This window comes from Podarcis pityusensis (genome assembly GCF_964106645.2).
Source record: "Podarcis pityusensis genome assembly, chromosome: 9".
Lineage (NCBI taxonomy): Eukaryota > Metazoa > Chordata > Lepidosauria > Squamata > Lacertidae > Podarcis > Podarcis pityusensis.
In genome coordinates, this window is record NC_138034.1 from 22,178,892 (window position 1) to 22,198,866 (window position 19,975).

General features: G+C 48.6%; 1 protein-coding gene across 6 annotated transcripts in view; it reads left to right on the top strand.

Moving 5' to 3' along the window:
• Positions 1-19,975, top strand: part of DLC1 (DLC1 Rho GTPase activating protein) — a 254,741-nt gene that overhangs the window by 116,563 nt on the left and 118,203 nt on the right. The window contains exon 1 of one of the 6 annotated variants that reach the window (XM_081019791.1): positions 10,862-11,164. The exons of the other annotated variants lie outside the window; for them this stretch is intronic. Within the exon in view, the coding sequence (XP_080875917.1) occupies positions 11,047-11,164 (118 nt within the window). The 5' untranslated portion in view covers positions 10,862-11,046. Of the gene's footprint in view, positions 1-10,861; positions 11,165-19,975 lie in introns of those variants that run through there. 6 annotated transcript variants of the gene reach the window in all.

Genomic DNA, 19,975 nt, shown 5'->3' on the forward strand with positions numbered 1-19,975 from the left:
GCCCAGGTGGAATGCGTGGAGTGAATTGGGTTTGAGCATTTTGCCAGGATGAGTGTGGCAGTCTGGAGACAGAAATTGTTTTGAAAGAGATAGAAAACAACCAACCACAGCTTGCAGCAGTCTCGAGGCCCACCGCAAAATGCTGCTAATGGGATAACCCCAGCATTGTTTTTCTGTAAAGTTAATTATAATGATTTGCATTCATTAGTAAAGAAACCTCTGGTGTTTGCATGTGAATGGGTGGGTACGGAAAATAAAGTCTCAGAGTGCGCAGCATGCGGAAGACTCATGTGATACTCAAGGATTCAGATGCCCAAGGATGTGTGCGCATTCCTTACGTGGAGAGCGCATTGCTTCAACAGGAGCGGGAAGAATGGAGTGTCATAAATACTTTCCTTTACTATGAGGGCTTTTAAAGTGGGACTGCTCAGAGAAAGCAGGCTGTGTGTTCTGTCTTGCACTTTAAAACATATGTATTTTTGTTATATTGAGGATCTTTTCACTGGAAATCTATGGGCAGGAAGAAAGGAAAAACAGACCTCTATCAATGAGACCTGAAAATATCTTAGGACTGTATGTTTGTATGCTTTGCTTCAGTGTTAACTGGGAAACCAAACAGTTAAAAGGAACTTTTTACTGCTGCTCCGAGGCATTTTCAGAGGGGCAGGGAGGGGCAACTGAACTTTTTTTCTGTGGCATGGCAAACCCATCTCACGTTATTTCATAGCCGGAAGATCTATATTATATAAGCTGTATTTAAGTTGCCTGGCAGAGCTACAAGCTATGCAGGTATTTTTCTGCAACCTACCTGATTTCTGTTTGCAACTTGCTGGACTGGATTTTGGTGGATGAATAACCGCCCACCCCACACCTTTGCAGCTGGCTGTGGGAATAGATGCTTAGTAACAGCAGTATATTCCCTTTCTGCTGTGTGATTCTTTCTGCCTGCTAGAGTGGAGAACCTCTATCTGTTGTAATTGGGATGAGGATTAAATTTGATTCAATTTGCATTTAAAAGCGAATCTTCAAAATTCACGCCTCTCAGAATTTTGCAGTTCAGTTCCCTAGCCAAGTAACAGTAGGACAATGTATATACTAGGGGAAAGTGTGCCTTAAAATGCATGTTTTAGAGAAAGCAATGTGTAAAAATGCATCATATTAAGGGAAATTGCTTTGTAAAATGTGTATATTAGGAAAACATGTGTTCAATAATGTGTATATTGGGAGAAATTCACACTAAAATGCCGTAGAATTTTAATGAGGACTTTTGCAACAAATTTTTGCAACAAATATTGCAAACCAATGTGAAAATGGGTACTGAACTTAAGATTGGAAAAATGAAAAACAGAGAAACCAAAATTGATAGAATACTGTAGATACGACGTGGGTATTTCTGCACTCACTTTAAAAATAGTTTTAAAAACACCATAGAACTACAGTATACTATTTTAATGATTGCTGCCATTTATTGTCAGTGCAAACTGTACCTGGGACCTGATCAATAGAGTAAACATGTGTAAAATTTGCCTGTTGACATGAAGGTCCTTTATGACCCTGACTTGTGATATGTTGCGAAACTGCATACTCCTCTCTGTCCTCCCTCTAGGTGTTATAAGAATTCTAAGGTCCCAAATATAAAATAAACGTTCATAAATTTACAAGGCAAACACATACATAAGTATATAAACTATGTGTCTTAAATAGTACAGGAGAACAATCCTGAAGTCATTTTGACTTTCCCAGTGGCCTCAAATATTTCCCTGCAAGGAGGAAGGAAATGGGAAAGCCTCGCCATTGTCTTTTGCTTACCTGTCTTAAGGGTGTACTTGTGTGGGTGAATAGAGTGAGCCTGTGACCTGGATTCAGGAATTAAAGTATTTACCATCACAAAAGAATGGCCAGGCTGCCCAGGCCAAGCAATCAGTGACCATTAGCAGATATCCTAGCAAACAGGATTTCTGCTGTAGACCGCCTCCTGCGATGTATTTCTGCTGTAGCCCACCTCCTTCTGTGATGTATGTATGATGTTTTGGGGGGTGGTCTCTGACTACAGGATGGGCAATTTCAAAATGTCTATATAAGGGCTTGCGCACCATTGTTCTGGGTCCCCTCCTGCCTCCTGTGTGTGGCAATGAGCACCCTGTTGCAACAGTTTAATAAAGATCAGGCTTACTAGCTGCTTTGCTTCTCAATATTCTCTGGTTGGCCTCTGTTATTTTCTCCTACCGACAGAGAACCTACATAAGGACTCTATACGGGCTCTTGGATACCCCATAAAAGATAAAGGAGCAGGGGGTTTTTTATACCATAGGCAACCAAAAAGTGTTATCAGAATTTAAGGCCACAATCCAGCCATGCAAAACAGAAAACCTTCTCAAGAAGAACCTCTGAGGGGTGTGGCCTGGGTACAGTGGCGTAGCGTGGGGGGTGCCAAGGGTGCCGGCCGCACCGGGCGCAACATTGGGGGGGGCGCGAGTCCAGAGGGAAGGGACAAGTTCCTTCCTCCGCCGGGCTCCCCGCCGCTACCGCCAGCCTTACGCCCTAGCGCGTGCGCGCTCCCCGCCGCCGCTGCGACTGCGCTCCACTCACTGCTCGCAGGAGGAGCAGCCGCTGCAGCAGCGCCGACGCTGCCACCGACGCCTGGCCGGGCACGGGCAGCCTCCGCACCCCGCCGCCGCCGCCATCCCCTCGGCCCAGCCACAGGCGGCGGCTGCTTCTGCTGACTGGGAGGGAGGAGAGCTCCGAGGGGCCTCGCCGCGCCTTGCGCTCCCCAAAACCCTCCGAGAGGAAGCCGGCGGGCGGGCGAGGGTCTCCCGGCAGAAGGGGGCGCCGCTGGCTCCGGCTCTCAGCGCAAGTCTCAACCGCGGGGGGGGGCGAGGACGGAGCACGGCTGGAAGCCCCCGGACCCGGCCGGGAGGAGGAGAGGCGCTCGCCAAGCCCGGATCTGGAGCTCCACCTACAGCCCAAGGAGAGGAGGGGGCGGGGAGGCGCCTGAGGGGAGGGGGCTTCGGCTGCCTCGGCCCGCGGGGGCTTCGCAAATAATAAATTTAATAAATTCCTGCTGAGCCTTTGGGGGGGGTCCTTGGCTCCTTCGCTTGCCCCCAGCCCCAGTGGCGTAGCGTGGGGGGTGCAGGGGGGCCGGGCGCAACACCTGGGGGGGGCGCTCGCACTCGAGTGCTAAAATCCACGGGTTAGGGGGCGCAAATTACTTGCCTTGCCCCGGGTGCTGACAACCCACGCTACGCCACTGCCTGGGTAAAATTCAGAGGGCCTGAAGGAGAAGCCTTGAGGGCCACATTTTGCCCCCACATCTGAGATTCCTTGCTCCTGTTTTTGTGGTTTGCTATCCTGAGTGACAGAAGAGCAACTGCAGCCATCTTTTCGTGGTACTCATCTGTTTACTTTATTCATTCAGAACCCTTTAAAATTCCATGTGTAGTTCAGGCATTGGTAGCCAATGAATGATATTTACTGAAATGAAAGTTTTTAAAATGCTGCTTTGGTGAGATGTACGTTTTCGCCGGAAGGACAAACAACAGCTTTTGGAGAACGACTTCATTTGGGAAAATGATATGGGAGTGGGAGAGAAGGGAGAAGGGATGTTGGCCAGAACTGAAAATCCCCCCACCTGCACCAATATTAATACAATCCCCTTTGTAGATCCCTGTAGCATATCAGGTTTGGCTCTAATATAATCAAGCCTTGATGTGCAGCAATGGATGGTGTCAGGGGTTCAGGAGCAGAGGCAAGGGCAAGGGAGGAAACAGAGAGCGAGGGGGAGGAGGCAGAAGAAAAGATGAGTGATGACGACGACCCGAGATCTCCGAGTCTTTCCAGTGAATCAGAAGATTCACAGAAAGGAGCACCAGTGGCCAGGGCAAGGGGGGAGCCTAGGGGGACACCCCAGGAAGATAGAGCCAGAGGGGACTCAGAGGGGAGCAGTTGGAAATCGGGACCAGCGTCACCGCCAGAGAGCAGGGAAGAGGAAGGGCGCCAGGGATCAAGCGCTGGCAGCTCACAACAGGGGGGAGGGCACGAGTCAGGAGTGGCCACACCTCCATCGGGGAGCGAAGAAACGGTCAGACGGAAGGTGGAAGGTTGGGCGCGCGCGCCAAGTTCAAATGCACAGGAAAGTGGCGCAGTAGGCAGCCCAGAAAGGGAGCCAGGTCCTAAAGCCCGCCGAAAGGAGGGAGAAGAGTCAGGGGGGTCAGCGTCAGCGTCAGAGGAATCCCGGAAGGAAGAGACCCCGGGGGGCAGAGGGACCCAGAGAAGAACAGTCAGGCGGAAAAGGTGGAGCAAGGCTAGGATATTAAGTTGGTGTACAAGGGGCGGAGACTCAGATGGAGCTTCGCCGATCTAACCATTAGACGTAGGGTTGCACGCAGCAGCTTGAGAATGGAAACTGTAACTCAATAAAGACTTTTATTTAATGATCGCTGGCTAGCGTGATCCTCTGTGAGCTAGGATCTGGAAGCAACTCTGACAGTAAGCTCCATCTCAGTAAATTGTGGGCATCTACAGCCTCGCGGAGAGGAGAGAAAGCGGGTGCCTACTAGCGAGCTCACGAACGGCGGACAACATGACGGCCGAACAGCAGATAGCGGAACTCAGAGAAGCAGTGTCGCGACTGAATGCCGAGGCTCTTGCATCCAGGAAGAGAGAGGAGGACGCAGCTGCCGCCTACAGGGATCTCCAGGTCAGGTTGGAAGTGCTTACGAAGCAAGGGCAACTGACACCCAAACCGGAGGGGATTGGGTTGGGGAGACGAACAGGCGGTCTGGTCTCTCACTTCGATGGGAATTTGCAACAGTACCCCAACTTTAGAGCAGATGTAATGTGTGCACTGCAACTGCTGAACAAAGACTTTAGAGATGAGCAAGAGAAGGTGGGATTCATCATGTCCCATTTGCATGGAGATGCTAAAGCATGGCTGCGCAATTTGTGGAGAGATAAGGATCCGGCGCTCCAAAATGCGGATGCCTTTATTAAAGCGATGGATGGGTGCTTTTTATCAAGCATTGACGTGGATCTTGCTCGGCAGCAGATACATGGACTGAAGCAAGGGAGGGCCAGCGTAAGGCAGTACCATGCCCGCTTTTTCGCTTTGGTCAGTGCTCTGGAATGGGACAGAGCCGTGGGAGCAGTCCTGCTGCAGAAAGACCCGCAGGGGGGTTGGAGGCCGGGAGCGTTTTACTCAAGGAAGCTCAGCAAGTCCGAACAGAACTACACCATCTGGGACAGGGAGTTGCTGGCCATTCATGCAGCGTTCAAAGCGTGGAGGCACTTCCTGATCGGCGCCAAGCACACGGTGCAGGTCTGCACGGACCACAAGAATCTAGAGCACTGGCGCACAGCACAGTTCCTGAACCAGAGGCAGATACGTTGGGCTGAGTTCTTTGCGAATTTCGACTTCCGAATAGAGTATGTCCCGGGGGACACCAACATCATGGCGGATGCTCTCTCCCGTAAGCCACAGTATCTGGAGGAGGCAACGCCAGCGGCCGCCATGCACATCTTCGCACCGACAGTGTGGGCGTGCGCTGCTGCAACAGTTGACCTGGAGGCGGTGCGACGAGCGTTGCAGGATGACTCCTTCGCGCAAGCAAAGATGGCAGAGGTGCGCAAGGGCACGGCAGCGACCGACGAGTTCCAGCTGCGAGATGGATTGCTCATCCGTAAAGGGGCCATCTACGTGCCGGGAGACGAACTTCGCGCCAAGGTACTGCAGCAGCTGCACGACGCGCCCACTGCCGGGCACTTTGGCAAGGAGAAGACGGTGGAATTAGTAGCCAGAGACTTCTGGTGGCCCGGAATGAGAGGGGAAGTCGCGGACTACGTGGCGAGGTGTGACACCTGCCAGAGGTCCAAACCAGTGCACAGACCGCCGGCCGGACTGCTGGAACCGCTGCAAACTCCGTTCGAACCATGGGAGAGAGTGGCCCTGGACTTTGTCACGGATCTGCCCAGCTCGAGGGGCAAGACGGCTGTGCTGGTGGTGGTGGATTTGTTCTCCAAGATGGCACATTTCATTCCGTGTGCGAAGGTGGCCACGGCGGAACAAACCGCCAAACTGTTCATAGACCACGTGTTCAAGGTTCACGGTCTGCCGCGGTCTATTCTGTCCGACCGAGGGCGACAGTTCATCTCGAACTTCTGGCAGAGGCTGATAGGCTTCCTGAACGTCAAGATCAACCTGGCGTCGGCTAGACACCCGCAGACCAACGGGCAAGCGGAGCGGGTCAATGCCATCATGCAGCAGTACCTGAGATGTTATGCGAATCAACAGCCTGCGACGTGGGTGGATTACCTGCCTCTCGCCGAGTTCGCCTACAACAACACGAAGCACGTGTCCACGGGGGTCACGCCGTTCTTCGCCAACAACGGGAGGCACCCTAGAACCTTCCCGGGACTGGAAAGAATGGGGGAGGGGGAGCCGCAGACAGCAGATGCGTTCGCGTCGGAGTTGCAGGAGGTCCACGATCAGCTGCGGCGGCACCTGGAGCTGGCTAAACACGCATACAAGGTACAAGCGGACAAACACAGAAGGGTTGGCGAAGAGATCCATGTGGGAGACTGGGTCTGGTTAGCAGCCCACGCAGTGCCGGCCAGGTCGTTGGCGAAGAAGAAACTAGGGCATAAACAACTGGGGCCCTACCAAGTCAAAGAACAGGTCAACCCGGTGGCTTTCAGGCTGGCTCTTCCGGAGGGTTCCAGAATGCATCCGGTGTTCCACAGATCGGTGCTCACTCCCTACAAGGCACCTCACAGGTTTCAGGAACCAGGAACGGCACCGGGTCCGCTCCGAGAGAGAACCGGGCAAGGGGGAGTGGCACAGGAGGAGCGCATCAACGAAGTCACGGAGATTTTGGACTCCAGATGGGGGGAAGAGGGGGTAGAATACCTTCTCGCCAAGGAGGGCGCCCCGGCCAGTGCCAACAGCTGGGTGCCGGGCTACGCTTTAGATGAACCTCTGCTCAAAGAAGAGTTTCATGCCCTCTTCCCACATAGGCCAATGCCAGCAGACTTTTTCGACGACTGGCTTTTCACGCCCACGCTTTCAGCCAGCACGTTCCGGGGGTTCGACTCGGACGAGGAACCGACACGAGACGCCCGTTCCCCAGAGGGGTCACCCTCGGGATCTGCTTCAGAACCCTCGTATTGGTGGGATGATCGACCAGAGGAGCAGTTCCGCAGAAGGTGGCTGGAGGGTCCAGGACGAGCAACGTCTCCAGAAGGCAACGAGGGAGAGACGGACATGGACGTTTTCGGGGACGACCCGGGTTTCGAGCACGGCGGCACAGAGATGGAAGCGGAGGTGACCGTCGTCAACGAGAGCAGGGAGGAAGAACCGGAAGACTTCGGATGGCGGCCCGCCACGGGAAGCGAACTGTATCCGACATTCGTCCCCCTGACACGGCAGCACCCAGATCCCGCACCGGAAGGAGGGGAGGGGGGAAGAGGGGGCTTCGAGGGGGGGATGGATGTCAGGGGTTCAGGAGCAGAGGCAAGGGCAAGGGAGGAAACAGAGAGCGAGGGGGAGGAGGCAGAAGAAAAGATGAGTGATGACGACGACCCGAGATCTCCAAGTCTTTCCAGTGAATCAGAAGATTCACAGAAAGGAGCACCAGTGGCCAGGGCAAGGGGGGAGCCTAGGGGGACACCCCAGGAAGATAGAGCCAGAGGGGACTCAGAGGGGAGCAGTTGGAAATCGGGACCAGCGTCACCGCCAGAGAGCAGGGAAGAGGAAGGGCGCCAGGGATCAAGCGCTGGCAGCTCACAACAGGGGGGAGGGCACGAGTCAGGAGTGGCCACACCTCCATCGGGGAGCGAAGAAACGGTCAGACGGAAGGTGGAAGGTTGGGCGCGCGCGCCAAGTTCAAATGCACAGGAAAGTGGCGCAGTAGGCAGCCCAGAAAGGGAGCCAGGTCCTAAAGCCCGCCGAAAGGAGGGAGAAGAGTCAGGGGGGTCAGCGTCAGCGTCAGAGGAATCCCGGAAGGAAGAGACCCCGGGGGGCAGAGGGACCCAGAGAAGAACAGTCAGGCGGAAAAGGTGGAGCAAGGCTAGGATATTAAGTTGGTGTACAAGGGGCGGAGACTCAGATGGAGCTTCGCCGATCTAACCATTAGACGTAGGGTTGCACGCAGCAGCTTGAGAATGGAAACTGTAACTCAATAAAGACTTTTATTTAATGATCGCTGGCTAGCGTGATCCTCTGTGAGCTAGGATCTGGAAGCAACTCTGACAGATGGCATATCCATTTTACCGCTATATCAAAGTGAGTGATTGGATTATATTGCCTTTGGAGAGATGCACTATTTTTTTGAATTATTTCCACAGGGTAAGCAAGCAAAGGCACTTTCATTAGGCTGCAAAGACTTGACTCTATCTTTTGTCTTGATGGAGTCATCAGGGATTGCAGGCGACATCTGTAACTAGGATATTGCTCTTGTGGTTCACCGTCTGGGCGGCAAAAAGGCACCTGTGAGTTTGCTTGCTTGCTTGCTAGCAAGCTTATTAAAAATGCAGTTTTGCTCAGAATGCTTTTTTTAAAATCCTTCCAGGCTAAGGGGAAAATAAGATTTTGTTTTCTGAATGGTGAGATAATCCTGACAAATCACATTAAAGTTTCTCCCCACCAAAAGAAAAAGAAAATAAATTAATTGGATTTTTAAACAAAGGAGGGAAATTTGGAGCATATGTACACTCACAGAATTTATATTCTGCCTCCCAATCTGTCTCCCTTCCCACTCCCTTAAACTACATGCTTATCACAGAATAAGGCCCATTCTTTGTGTCAACTGCAAGTAGAGATGGCCCTTTCTGTTTCAGTCCCTTGGTTGATAGGTGAAACTTGGCTTCCTCGGAGAGTTTGACCCTGGGATATGTGAAGAAATAATAATGAGGGGAAAGCCTTTGAGCATATGCAGAGCGCTCACCCTCTCCACTAATCTTCCCCACGAACCCTAGATCTAGGGCTTCCACAGATAGGCAAATTCACACCATCATTTCAGCCTACAACACCCACATCTATAAATCAGTCCATAGTGACCATAGCAAAGGTACCCTATACTTCAGCAGACCTTTGGTGCATCTAGTATACCAGTGTGGTGTAGTGGTTAGAGTACTGGACTGTGACCTGGGAGACCAGGGTTCCAATCCCCACTGGGTGACCTTGGCCAGTCCCTGCCTCTCAGCCTGGCCTTCCTCACATCGTTGCTGTGAGGATAAAATGGGAAGAAGGAGAAAGAGAAGTATGCATGCCACCTTGAGCTACCTTGGAGGAAAGTGAGGATATAAATGTAATCAATAGAAATAAATATATCCCAATAGAATCATAGAATTCTAGAGCTGGAAGGAACCTTGGTGGTCTTTTTGTCCAACCTCAGAAAGGAAGGGATGGATATAACCAGGGTGTTCTTGGGTTTTTTTTAGCAGAGGGTTGCCTTGCCTTTTTAAAATTAAATAATTTTATTTGGGGGGGCTGGTTGGGGCTGGAATGAATATACACCCAATGCCTGAACCAAAAATCCACATATATCTGTAATAATTGTCTGCTTGAGTTAATTCATGACATCTTACATTTAACCACTGCCCTGGGGCAGGGGGTGGCAGTGTGACTGAGCCTGCAATAAACTAACTAACTAACTAACTAACTACAGTGGTACCTTGGGTTTAGTACTTAATTCGTTCCGGAGGTCCGTTCTTAACCTGAAAGTGTTCTTAACCTGAAGCACCACTTTAGCTAATGGGGTCTCCCACTGTTGCTGCGCCACCACCACACAATTTGTGTTCTCATCCTGAAGCAAAGTTCTTAACCCGAGGTACTATTTCTGGGTTAGCAGAGTCTGTAACCTGAAGCATATGTAACCTGGAGCATATGTAACCCGAGGTACCACTGTAATTAACTAACTTTGTGGTGAGTTCCCCCACCCTTTAAAAAAAAAAAAAAGCAGCACTGGATATAACTTTAATAAATAGAAATACAGTGGTACCTTGGGTTACAGACGTTTCACGTGACATACGCTTCAGGTTACAGACTCCGCTAACCCAGAAATAGTACCTCGGGTTAAGAACTTTGCTTCAGGATGAGAACAGAAATCACGCAGTAGCGGTGCGGCGGCAGCGGGAGGCCCCATTAGCTAAAGTGCTACCTCAGGTTAAGAATAGTTTCAGGTTAAGAACAGACCTCCGGAATGAATTAAATTCTTAACCCGAGATACCACTGTATTAGAAATGAAACAGTGTGGCCACCCCTAAACTTTTGCGGGCGCAAACAGTAGTTGAAGGCGGGATTGCATATGGCCTCACTGCGAGCAAAGATCTTGAAGGTGCCATGGAAAGGACATCTGGGCAGGGGCCCTCAGCACTGCCAGGCAGTCTGAGGCTTCAGAAAAGAGGACCCAAGCCTGGAAGACTGTGAGAGGCGTTTCAAATCATGTGGAAAGAAAGGAGAGAGGGAGATGGGGGGAGACCACAAGAAGCAAAACAAACAGGCTGTAATCAGGAAAAGGCCAGCGCTTCCTATCTCGTTCTCTTTTAGTGCCCACCTCCCCTTGGAAATAAAAGATCACCTGAACTGTCAGCTTTTGCAGAAAGGCCTTTCAGAACGGGGCTTGTGTGAGAAAGCGACGAGCCCAGCATGTTTTGTTTCCCTCAGCCAGGAAGCCTGAGACCTCTGGCTATTCCCCCTGCTAAAGCTCCAGATCTAAATGAGAGTATCATCTCATTAGCTCATTGGTAAGCCTTTCCAGATGTGGCGGGCAGGAGCGGCAGCAGCAGCCCTGACTCTGGCAGCTTGCCAGTAGGTTGCCTGCTGCAGTCTCTGCGCTTCCCTGTGTCTGCAGCGAGGGGAACTGCAATGCCTGAATCTTGAAGGGGGGGGAGAGAACGACCGGTGGTAAACCTTTCCTAAGCAATGGACCCACCTTACGGAAAGAATATCCGGGAAATAGCTAAGCAGAGACTGTCCCTTTCTCCTGAGGCCCGACTAGAAAGATGGTGATGTATCTTTTTCTGTTGTGGACGTGACATTTTCTTCTCTGCATTATGGATCACCACCCAGTGAGAGCTCCTCTGAGGAGATCATTCAGTGATCATATCAGAAATTCCACGACCAGAGCCTTGGATGCTATTTGGAAGACCACAAGAGACCGACGTCTGGCAGGTGAGGGGGGGTGACTGGAAACTATTTTAATCACCCAGGGGGATGTGTCCCTAAAGATTGAAAGGAGGTGCTATTGACTGTAGGAGAGAACATCACTCTCACTCAAACAAAATTATATATATTTCCACATCCCTTTTCCCCCCTGAGCCTTATTGATTATTTTTGCATCAGCGCAAGATTGCAATAGTGATTTTCTTCTTTCTTCTGTTAAAAAGAACAAGCAGTTTTCAAAGCTTATGCCCTCTGCTTCTTTCACAGCAATGTAAGGTGAAGCATTTTTATCCTTCAGGGAAGTCCGGCTCCTGGGCCGCACCCTTGGCATGCTTTGGGGATTGCCTTAGGGGCTGTTTCCTCACCCAAGGGGAGGTGTTGGTGTTTTGGCAAGGTGGTGAAAAATTGCTGGCATTTTCTCTGGTGGGGCTGTCCCTACTTCGTGGTCCAAGCACTTGCGGTCCAGGACAGTGCCGAGGACTAAGAATAGAAACAGAGTCAAATACCTTGACCACCTTATTTTGGTTGGCAGTACTTAAGATGGCGAGGCCGGTTTGTTGTGTGCCCTTAAGGAGAAGATCATAACCTTGTTTGTTTTTTTTAATTTCTTAACCTTTCTGAAATTAACTTGCAAGCTGTACTGCTGCTCATTTCAGTTTTTTAAAAGTTGCCACAACATTTGAAAAATCTGAAGAAGCTGGGTGTGGTCCCACACATGGTGGGTGAAGATGCCGTTGATGATCCCGAGCAAAGTGGGTCAGTGTTCCCCAACCTTGGGCCTCCAGCTGTTTTTGGACTACAACTCGCATCATCCCTCGCTAGCAAGACCAGTGGTCAAGGGTGATGGGAATTGTAGTCCAAAAACAGCTGGAGGCCCAAGGTTGGGGAACACTGAACTAGCGCATCTAGAAAATGAGGGTGGTGATAAGAGCATTTTGTTTGCGATTATACCGGGCTTCGCTTATCCTGGAGAGGAGGCAGTTTGCTGTCAGGCTGCGTCACAGAGGAAAAACAAAGCAACACACCTGATTCGGGAGGGAGCGTCTGCTGAATGTTATAGGGTGCATTTCAGCTGCTCATCTTCAGCCAAACAAATGCAAGTTAAATGGAACAAATGATCTGATAGCAGTGCTTTATGCCTGGTGATGAGAGTGGATTCAGCTGCCCACCCCCAATAATATTTTGCTAGGATTATACAATTGTAATGTAATTGAAATGGTTTTCTCCCCGAAACTCAAATCATGATATGCTGGTTCCTCACCCCTGTTCTAAACTTACTTTTAAATGACATGCTTGCTTAGAAGTGTTCAGTCTGAGTTCAGTGGACCTTACTCGATAGGTGATATAATTATTATATATTCCCCACCCTTCTGCAGGTTACAGAACCCAGAACAGGTTGCAGCCATTTAAAATTCCATGTTAAAAACAGTTTAAAACAAATTACAGTCTCAGGAATAGGGCGAGTCCTGAAAACACCTATCTCAGGTGTCAAAGGTGTTTCTTCAACGTATGTTAGAAACTATATAAAGAAGGTGCCCGACTCAGCTCTGTGGGGAGGGAATTCCATAATCTAGGAGCTGCCACAAAGAATGCCCTTTCCCAGGCTGCAACCACCACAAATTTCTGAGGTCAGTGGAAGTACCAGAAGACACTGGCAAAGGAAGGGGGTGCGGTCCGCCCTGGGTGTTATCCCTGGGGGGGGGGGTGACATTGCCATCCTGCCCCTCTGGGACCCTTGCCACAGACGCCGTGCCCCTGGGATGCTCGCTGCGGTGCTCCCCTGGGACACACAGCAGTGGCTCGCCCTGCCCCTGTGGGCAGCTCGCCCTAATAATAATAATAATAATTTATTATTTCTACCCCCCCCCCCATCTGGCTGGGCTTCTCCAGCCACTCTGGACGGCTTCCAACAAAATATTAAAATACCGTAATACATCAAACATTAAAAGCTTCCCTAGACAGGGCTGCCTTCAGATGTCTAGGCCATTTAGGGCTTCAGACACTGTGCACCTTGAACTGGGCCCAGAAAAAAAGTGGCAACCAGTGAAGCTATTTCAAAACAAGGATATATGAGTTCTAAATGGAATCCCAACCACCAACCTGGCTGCTGCCTGTTGAACCAGTTGATGGTATATGTAGATAGGATTGCAACCTGGACATGTTTTGAATGTCCGCCTCTACGATAGAGATCCACAGAGCTGGATTGCGAAAATAAGTTGCAAGAAATGCTTAAATCCATTGCAAACATAGTCCTTGGCAGGCGCATAAAGAACCTTCCTACTAGATGCCTGCTCAAAGCTACTTAAAGCTCATGTGTTGCCATATCTGCCCTATAGGCTTAAAGTCAATTTGAAAACCATTTCTACCATCAGCTGTAGAAATCATAGAATCATAGATCTGCAGATGGCATCACTAGGGTCCTCTAGTCCAACCCCCTACGATGCTTGACTCTGCCGCCCAATGTGGGGCTCAGACCCACAACCCTGAGATTATGAGTCTCATGCTCTCCTGACCGAGCTAGAACAATGGAATTGGGTGGGGGAGCTCTAAAAAAGAGGCAAGCTATAAATCACAGGATTCTTTGTGGTGGGGAGGACTTGGCAATTACATTAACATAAATCTGATGTAGTTTGAAATGTAAAGCAGGTCTTTTAATCTCACAACAAGGATGAGACGAGCTTTTGAATCTTAATGATTTTCAACATTCCTTCTAAGCGTGTGGCTTATAACTCCATTTCTAAAATTAGGGTCGGCAGTTGTGTGCTAATGCTTTCACTCTTCCAAATTTTTCGCCAACTGAGGACCAGATGCTTATTTAATTTTTTTTGCTCCCACTCCCTTTTGAAGTGCCATGAAAGATTGTGACAGTTTCCAATGGACGTGTGAAAGTGGGGGTGGAATTGCTTTAAGACTGGGAAAGAAGATCTCATGTTATGAGGATAGCTGGACTTGGATATCATTGAAATCAATGTGAAAAGTTGGTTGTTGTGGCTGAAGCCTCGTTGATTTCAACAGGATCAAAGTACAGTTAACTCCAAGTCATAGAATCATAGAATTCTAGAGTTGGAAGGGACCCTAAGGATCATCTATTCCAACCCAGGAATATGCAGCTGTCCCACTTGGGGATTGAACTGCAACCATGGCATACTCTAACCAACAGAGCAGTAAAATGCTTGTCATTTTGATAGATCAAGAAGGTTGGTGGGGGAGACCCTGTATATCCGTGGGATCCTAGCTAGTGAGCTCAGGCTTTTTGAGGAGGATCAGTTCTCCCCTCCCCAAATGGTGGTGCGTATACATATATTTACATATATATGTAAATTACTCTGAAAAAAGTGGTGTTTAAAGTAACTCAATACACTCATCCCATTGGCTTTCGAGAGCTGGTGACCAACAGAGCCTGCTACATTTTTTTTGAGCCCTCGTCATCACCACTCCATTTTAATGTGCCCAAATCACAATAATGCAGTTACAGTGGGGAAACAGACAAGAATCCCCCCTCAAAAACTCAGTAACCACGTGCTGCCTTGGCTCCCTAACCCAGGCTTCTTCAACCTCGGGTCCCAATCTCAGATGCTGTTGGACAACAAATGCCATCATTCCTAGATGGGGCTGATGGGAGTTGTAGTCCGCCGACATTGGGGAAATCCAGGCTGAAAGGCACTGCCCTTAACACACAGCATCCACCCCCCCTCCTCATCTTGTCTTGCCTCCCTGTCTGCTTTTGACCTTCATGTCCTGTTGTCGCAACCCTGCTTTCTCCTTGGCTTACTCTTTTCTGAGCTCTTGTCTCTATCACCCATGGTTTCCTAAGGTAGCTGCTTTCCATATCTTTCTGCAGCCACCCTGTCATTCACCCACCACACTTTTCCTGGACTTCAATCACTCGCACCCCCTCAACAAACAGTGTTCAGCCTCATCAATGTGACATTTCAGCAAGGCAGAATCAATAAGTTTTGGTGGGGACGGCGAGGAGATACCACAGTTCAGGGACACATTCTAGCCAAACAAGAGGGATGCCTTCCAACTTTTCCTACATTTCATCACTCCTGTCCCCTGCCCAGATAGCAATCAACCACCTCTCTGTCCAGGTTCCACTGCCATCCCAAGAATGAAATTGAAAAATTCAGGGACCTGAGTCATCGTCCGTAATAGGCATTTATACATTCACGAAGCACAATTTGATGTTGCCGTTAAGTTAGCAGAATCAAAGATGAAGCACAGAAAACGTTACTATATATTGACTGTCATTATTAAAAAGGTAAAGGGGCCCCTGACCATTAGGTCCAGTCGTGGCTGACTCTGGGGTTGTGGCGCTCATCTCGCCTTATTGGCCGAGGGAGCTGGCGTACAGCTTCCGGGTCATGTGGCCAGCATGACTAAGCTGCTGCTGGCGAACCAGAGCAGCGCACGGAAATGTCATTTGCCTTCCCACCAGAGCGGTACCTATTTATCTACTTGCACTTTGACGTGTTTTTGAACTGCTAGGTTGGCAGGAGCTGGGACCGAGCAACGGGAGCTCACCCCGTCGCAGGGATTCGAACCTCCGACCTTCCGATCGGCAAGTCCTAGGCTCTGTGGTTTAACCCACAGCGCCACCCGCATCCCAACTGTCATTATTAGGTGGCCTTTTATCCAATGTTGGTGTTTCATCCCACCTGACTAGGCAGCATTCTATGAAATGCTTGATTTAAGCCAGAGGTAGAGTGAATGGATAGCCCAAGGGGGAGAGTCTGGCCTTCCTACTTATCTTAAAAGACAGACCCACCATTCTTAGGTATTATCTTGAGGCATTAGTAAATATAACCTTTGACTTGTTTTCGGTTATTGAAATATTTAGAAAACTCCGTTTCAGTTGTTTTGTCCAAAATATTATTTAGACATCCCCAATAAATAGAGCACAGCAGGCTCTGGAAAAACCTCAGAGTTTATGTCCTATCAAAGAATTGTAGAGTTGGAAGGGACCCCAAGGGTCTTGGCCTGCCTACTAAATATTGAATGACAGGTCACGAACAGCCGGAATTGGACAGAATGTCTTGGTTGCCATGTGTCAGAGGTAGGGGCCTACCATCCTCTTGAGTTGGAATTCCACCCCTGGGTAAAAGCTGTTCTGTTCACAGCTCACTTTAACTAGCTGTTGATGTCAACAGTTTCCGGGAATATCTGCCCAGCCTCTGAAAACACCCGTTTACCACTTCTCCTAGCAAGCCTGGCTCCTTGCTTTCCACTCTGCACTTCGCACGTAGGAAGATATGCAATTGCGCATGTAATCTGTGCCTTTGAACCTGGTGTGACATACTTATAAAACATGGGAGGTTTTATCAAAAGAAAACAACCATCGGTGTCTATATATTTCTTCTTTCCTTCGTTTTTTCCCTCTAAGGCTGAGAACTATCAGAGGCAAGGACGACTGCTAATTATATTACTTGAGACTGTTGCATTCCTAGAAGCCAGGAATGAAACTCAAGCGCCCCCCCGCCTTCCAATGCCTCTTAAAATACACTGATAAGGATGGACATGTTTATATTCTTGATGGCAGACATTTACGATCAGTCACAGGTTTTTCTTTTTCCTTAAAAAAAAAAAATCCGTTTATAGATTAGCTGTTGGAAGGCTGTAAAAAAGTAGTGAGCGTTTATTTTCCAGAGTCAGACAATGATCTAAGGTTGACGGGTACAATAGTATGCCTGGGTTGCTTTAGCTGAATAGTCATATGTCATTTTCCAGTGGGGCACCCTTGATCCTCATTCTAGCGTGTAAATGATGCTTGAAATATATCCAAATATATTTACCGTATTTTTTGCTCTATAAGACTCACTTTTTCCCTCCTAAAAAGTAAGGGGAAATGTGTGTGCGTCTTATGGAGCGAATGCAAGCTGCGCAGCTATCACAGAAGCCAGAACAGCAAGAGGGATCGCTGCTTTCACTGCGCAGCAATCCCTCTTGCTGTTCTGGCTTCTGAGATTCAGAATATTTTTTTTCGTGTTTTCCTCCTCCAAAAACTAGGTGTGTCTTGTGGTCTGGTGCGTCTTACAGAGCGAAATATATGGTATTTGTTTAATCTACATCCTATTTCATTTCTATTCAACCTTTCCCCCAAGATGCTCAGAACACTGTATGTAGGGTTTCTAGTTTTATCGGCAAGTCGGGAAGCTAGGCTAGGAGACGATTCATGGCTGAGTAGCAACTGGAATCCAGGTTTTCCTATTCTAAGACTAAGACGCTGACTGCTACTATCTCACACTGGCTCGACCTGGGAGTTATAAACCATTTGCTGTGGAGGGAGGCCAAGAAAACATTGTCTTTGTTCAGGATCTTCCTTTTGACTACAACTCACATTTGATCCAGAAGATCACTCTTTTTTAAAAACAACAACAACTTGTGTGCATCTTTCAGTATGGGTAGAGAAAGACACGTGCCCTTTGCTTCATTCAAATGAAACACTTCTAGGTATAATCCTTTAAATTATCATGGCTGTTTGCCACATCACTTTCCAAGTCTGCAAGTTTATTCCAAAAAATACATTAGAGGCAAGAAGTTCTTAGGAGCTTGCACACTCAAGTCCAAAATAAACGAAATGCTTGGAGATCTGAGATATTGGGGGGGGGGCTTAATGCAGACACTGAGGAAGCAGAGCTGGGGAAGAGCATTGGAGGATGAGGTCCTTAGCTCTTCATACACATGATTTTCCCAATCTAAATATCCCCCCCTTGCCTTCCATGAAGCCAGGCATGGCCAAACTTGGCCCTCCAGCTGTTTTGGGACTACAATTCCCATCATCCCTGACCACTGGTCCTGTTAGCTAGGGATGATGGGAGTTGTAGTCCCAAAACAGCTGGAGGGCCAAGTTTGGCCATGCCTGCTTGAAGCTACTAATTGTCACACAGGGAAAAGCATACAGGCACCAAAGCAGCTTTGGGAGGAGGGTGATATAGATCAGGAAAATGGTGCAAATGAAAGGATTAAGTACCTCCTCCCACAGCAACACTCCCCTGTACGAAACTGTACACAGCCACTTAACAGCCATCTTGTTTGGTGCAGCTACATCTGTGAAAGAGAAACGAACATCTCCAAATATTTGGGAATATGCAAGAAGTGCGCGTGTCAATGAACCATGATTGACTCTGATGCACTGATGCATGCCCGGTGTTTGTTATGGAGATTCATATCTCTACCTCGCTCTTATCTGTTTATTTTTGCAAAGACTTGAGTAGCTGTGGCAAGCACGATTGCAACATCAGGTGCAAAGCAACCTTCAGCTGACACATTCCCTGTATGCCAGTTGTGGTAAACAGGTTGTTTCTCCTTGAACTACGTGCTCTTAACAATAAGAAGAACACAGAATGTAAGAAGAGCCTGCTGGATCAGGCCAGTAGCACGTCTAGTCCAGCATGGTTCTCATGGTGTCCAACCAGATGCCTATAGGAAGCATGCAAGCAGCACCTAACCGCAAGCACACTCTGGTTCTAGCAAATGGTACTCAGAAGCATACCAGCTCAGACCCTGGAGGCAGAACTTCACCATTGGGTTATTAGCTATTGATAGCTTTATCCTTCATGAATTTGTCTAACCCTCTTTTAAAGCCATCCAGGTTGGTGGCCCCATCACTGCCTCTTGTGGCTGCATACAATAAAGGCTGTAAAAAGATTAGCAAAAGATTTGATAATGGTAAAAGACTTATGATTACGGATTGTAAATGCAAGTCATGCTATACACTCAAGTTGACTTTTGTATTAGTGCTTGGTGTGACATCTCCATGGCCTTCGCCATGTATAGAAGTATAGAAAACTTCTAAATAGTGGTTGTAGTATTCATGTAAGAGCTTTTTCTAGGCAGCTGCCAGCACAGAAATCGAAAGTTCTTATTACCTTGCGACTGTTTTGAGAAGAGTGCTAAGGCAGGATTCACCACAAAACTACAGAGAATACTTTCATGCTGTAAGAAATATATGTTTAGGCTAAAGTGTGCTGCATGATAACAAGAAAACATCCAGCAATAACTGTGCCAGCATCTTATCACAAGCAAAGATGTCACGGTGACACAGTGATAATACAGAACTGATGAGAGGCGAAGAGTCTGTATCCATGTTCTTTCAGCTGAAACCATATTTTAAAATGAGTAGTAGTAATGTACACCAACAGCATATATGGCATTTATACATGTATGTCACTAAGAGCAGATGCAGCTGATATTTTTGCAGGCGTCTCCAGCTTTCAAGCACACACAAACATATACAGAGGGGGAGAGAGAGAGATGCTGAACTGGCCATTGCTACCCAACCTGCAGCTAGAGTGAGGAGACCTTCCTGAGGACTCCCAACAGCCCCAGCCAACATGGACAATGGTCAGGGATAATTGGAGTGCAGCAACATCTGGAGAACCACAGGTTCCCCACACCTGAGTTAGAGAATCAAGCTGTTTCTAGGTCCAAGCATCTTCTCACCTGTATAATAACCATCAGATATTTTCAAGAGCATTTGCCCATTATAGAGGTTTAGCTGCTGTGAATGAAGAAGAGGCTGGCTTGACTGGAGATTGAAATCTCATAGAGGGGGCCAATGTGCTTGGAGGGGGCATGAAAAGCTTGGTGAGGCCTGGGCAGGACCTTCATACAGGGCAGCGGGTAGGAGGAGTGGGGAGCTTGCCTATCAAGGAGGCTGATCTCAAGCTTTAATGAGAATCTTCAGAACCAACTCGAAATAAAAACTTGTCAGATTCCCTCTGTCACTCTTCAGAGCTTTCCAACACTCCTTCACATTTTTCTCTTGCAGAGGTTGCGGTGCGAGTCTCATGCTGTTTATCTTCGGCTCTTGGAATGTTT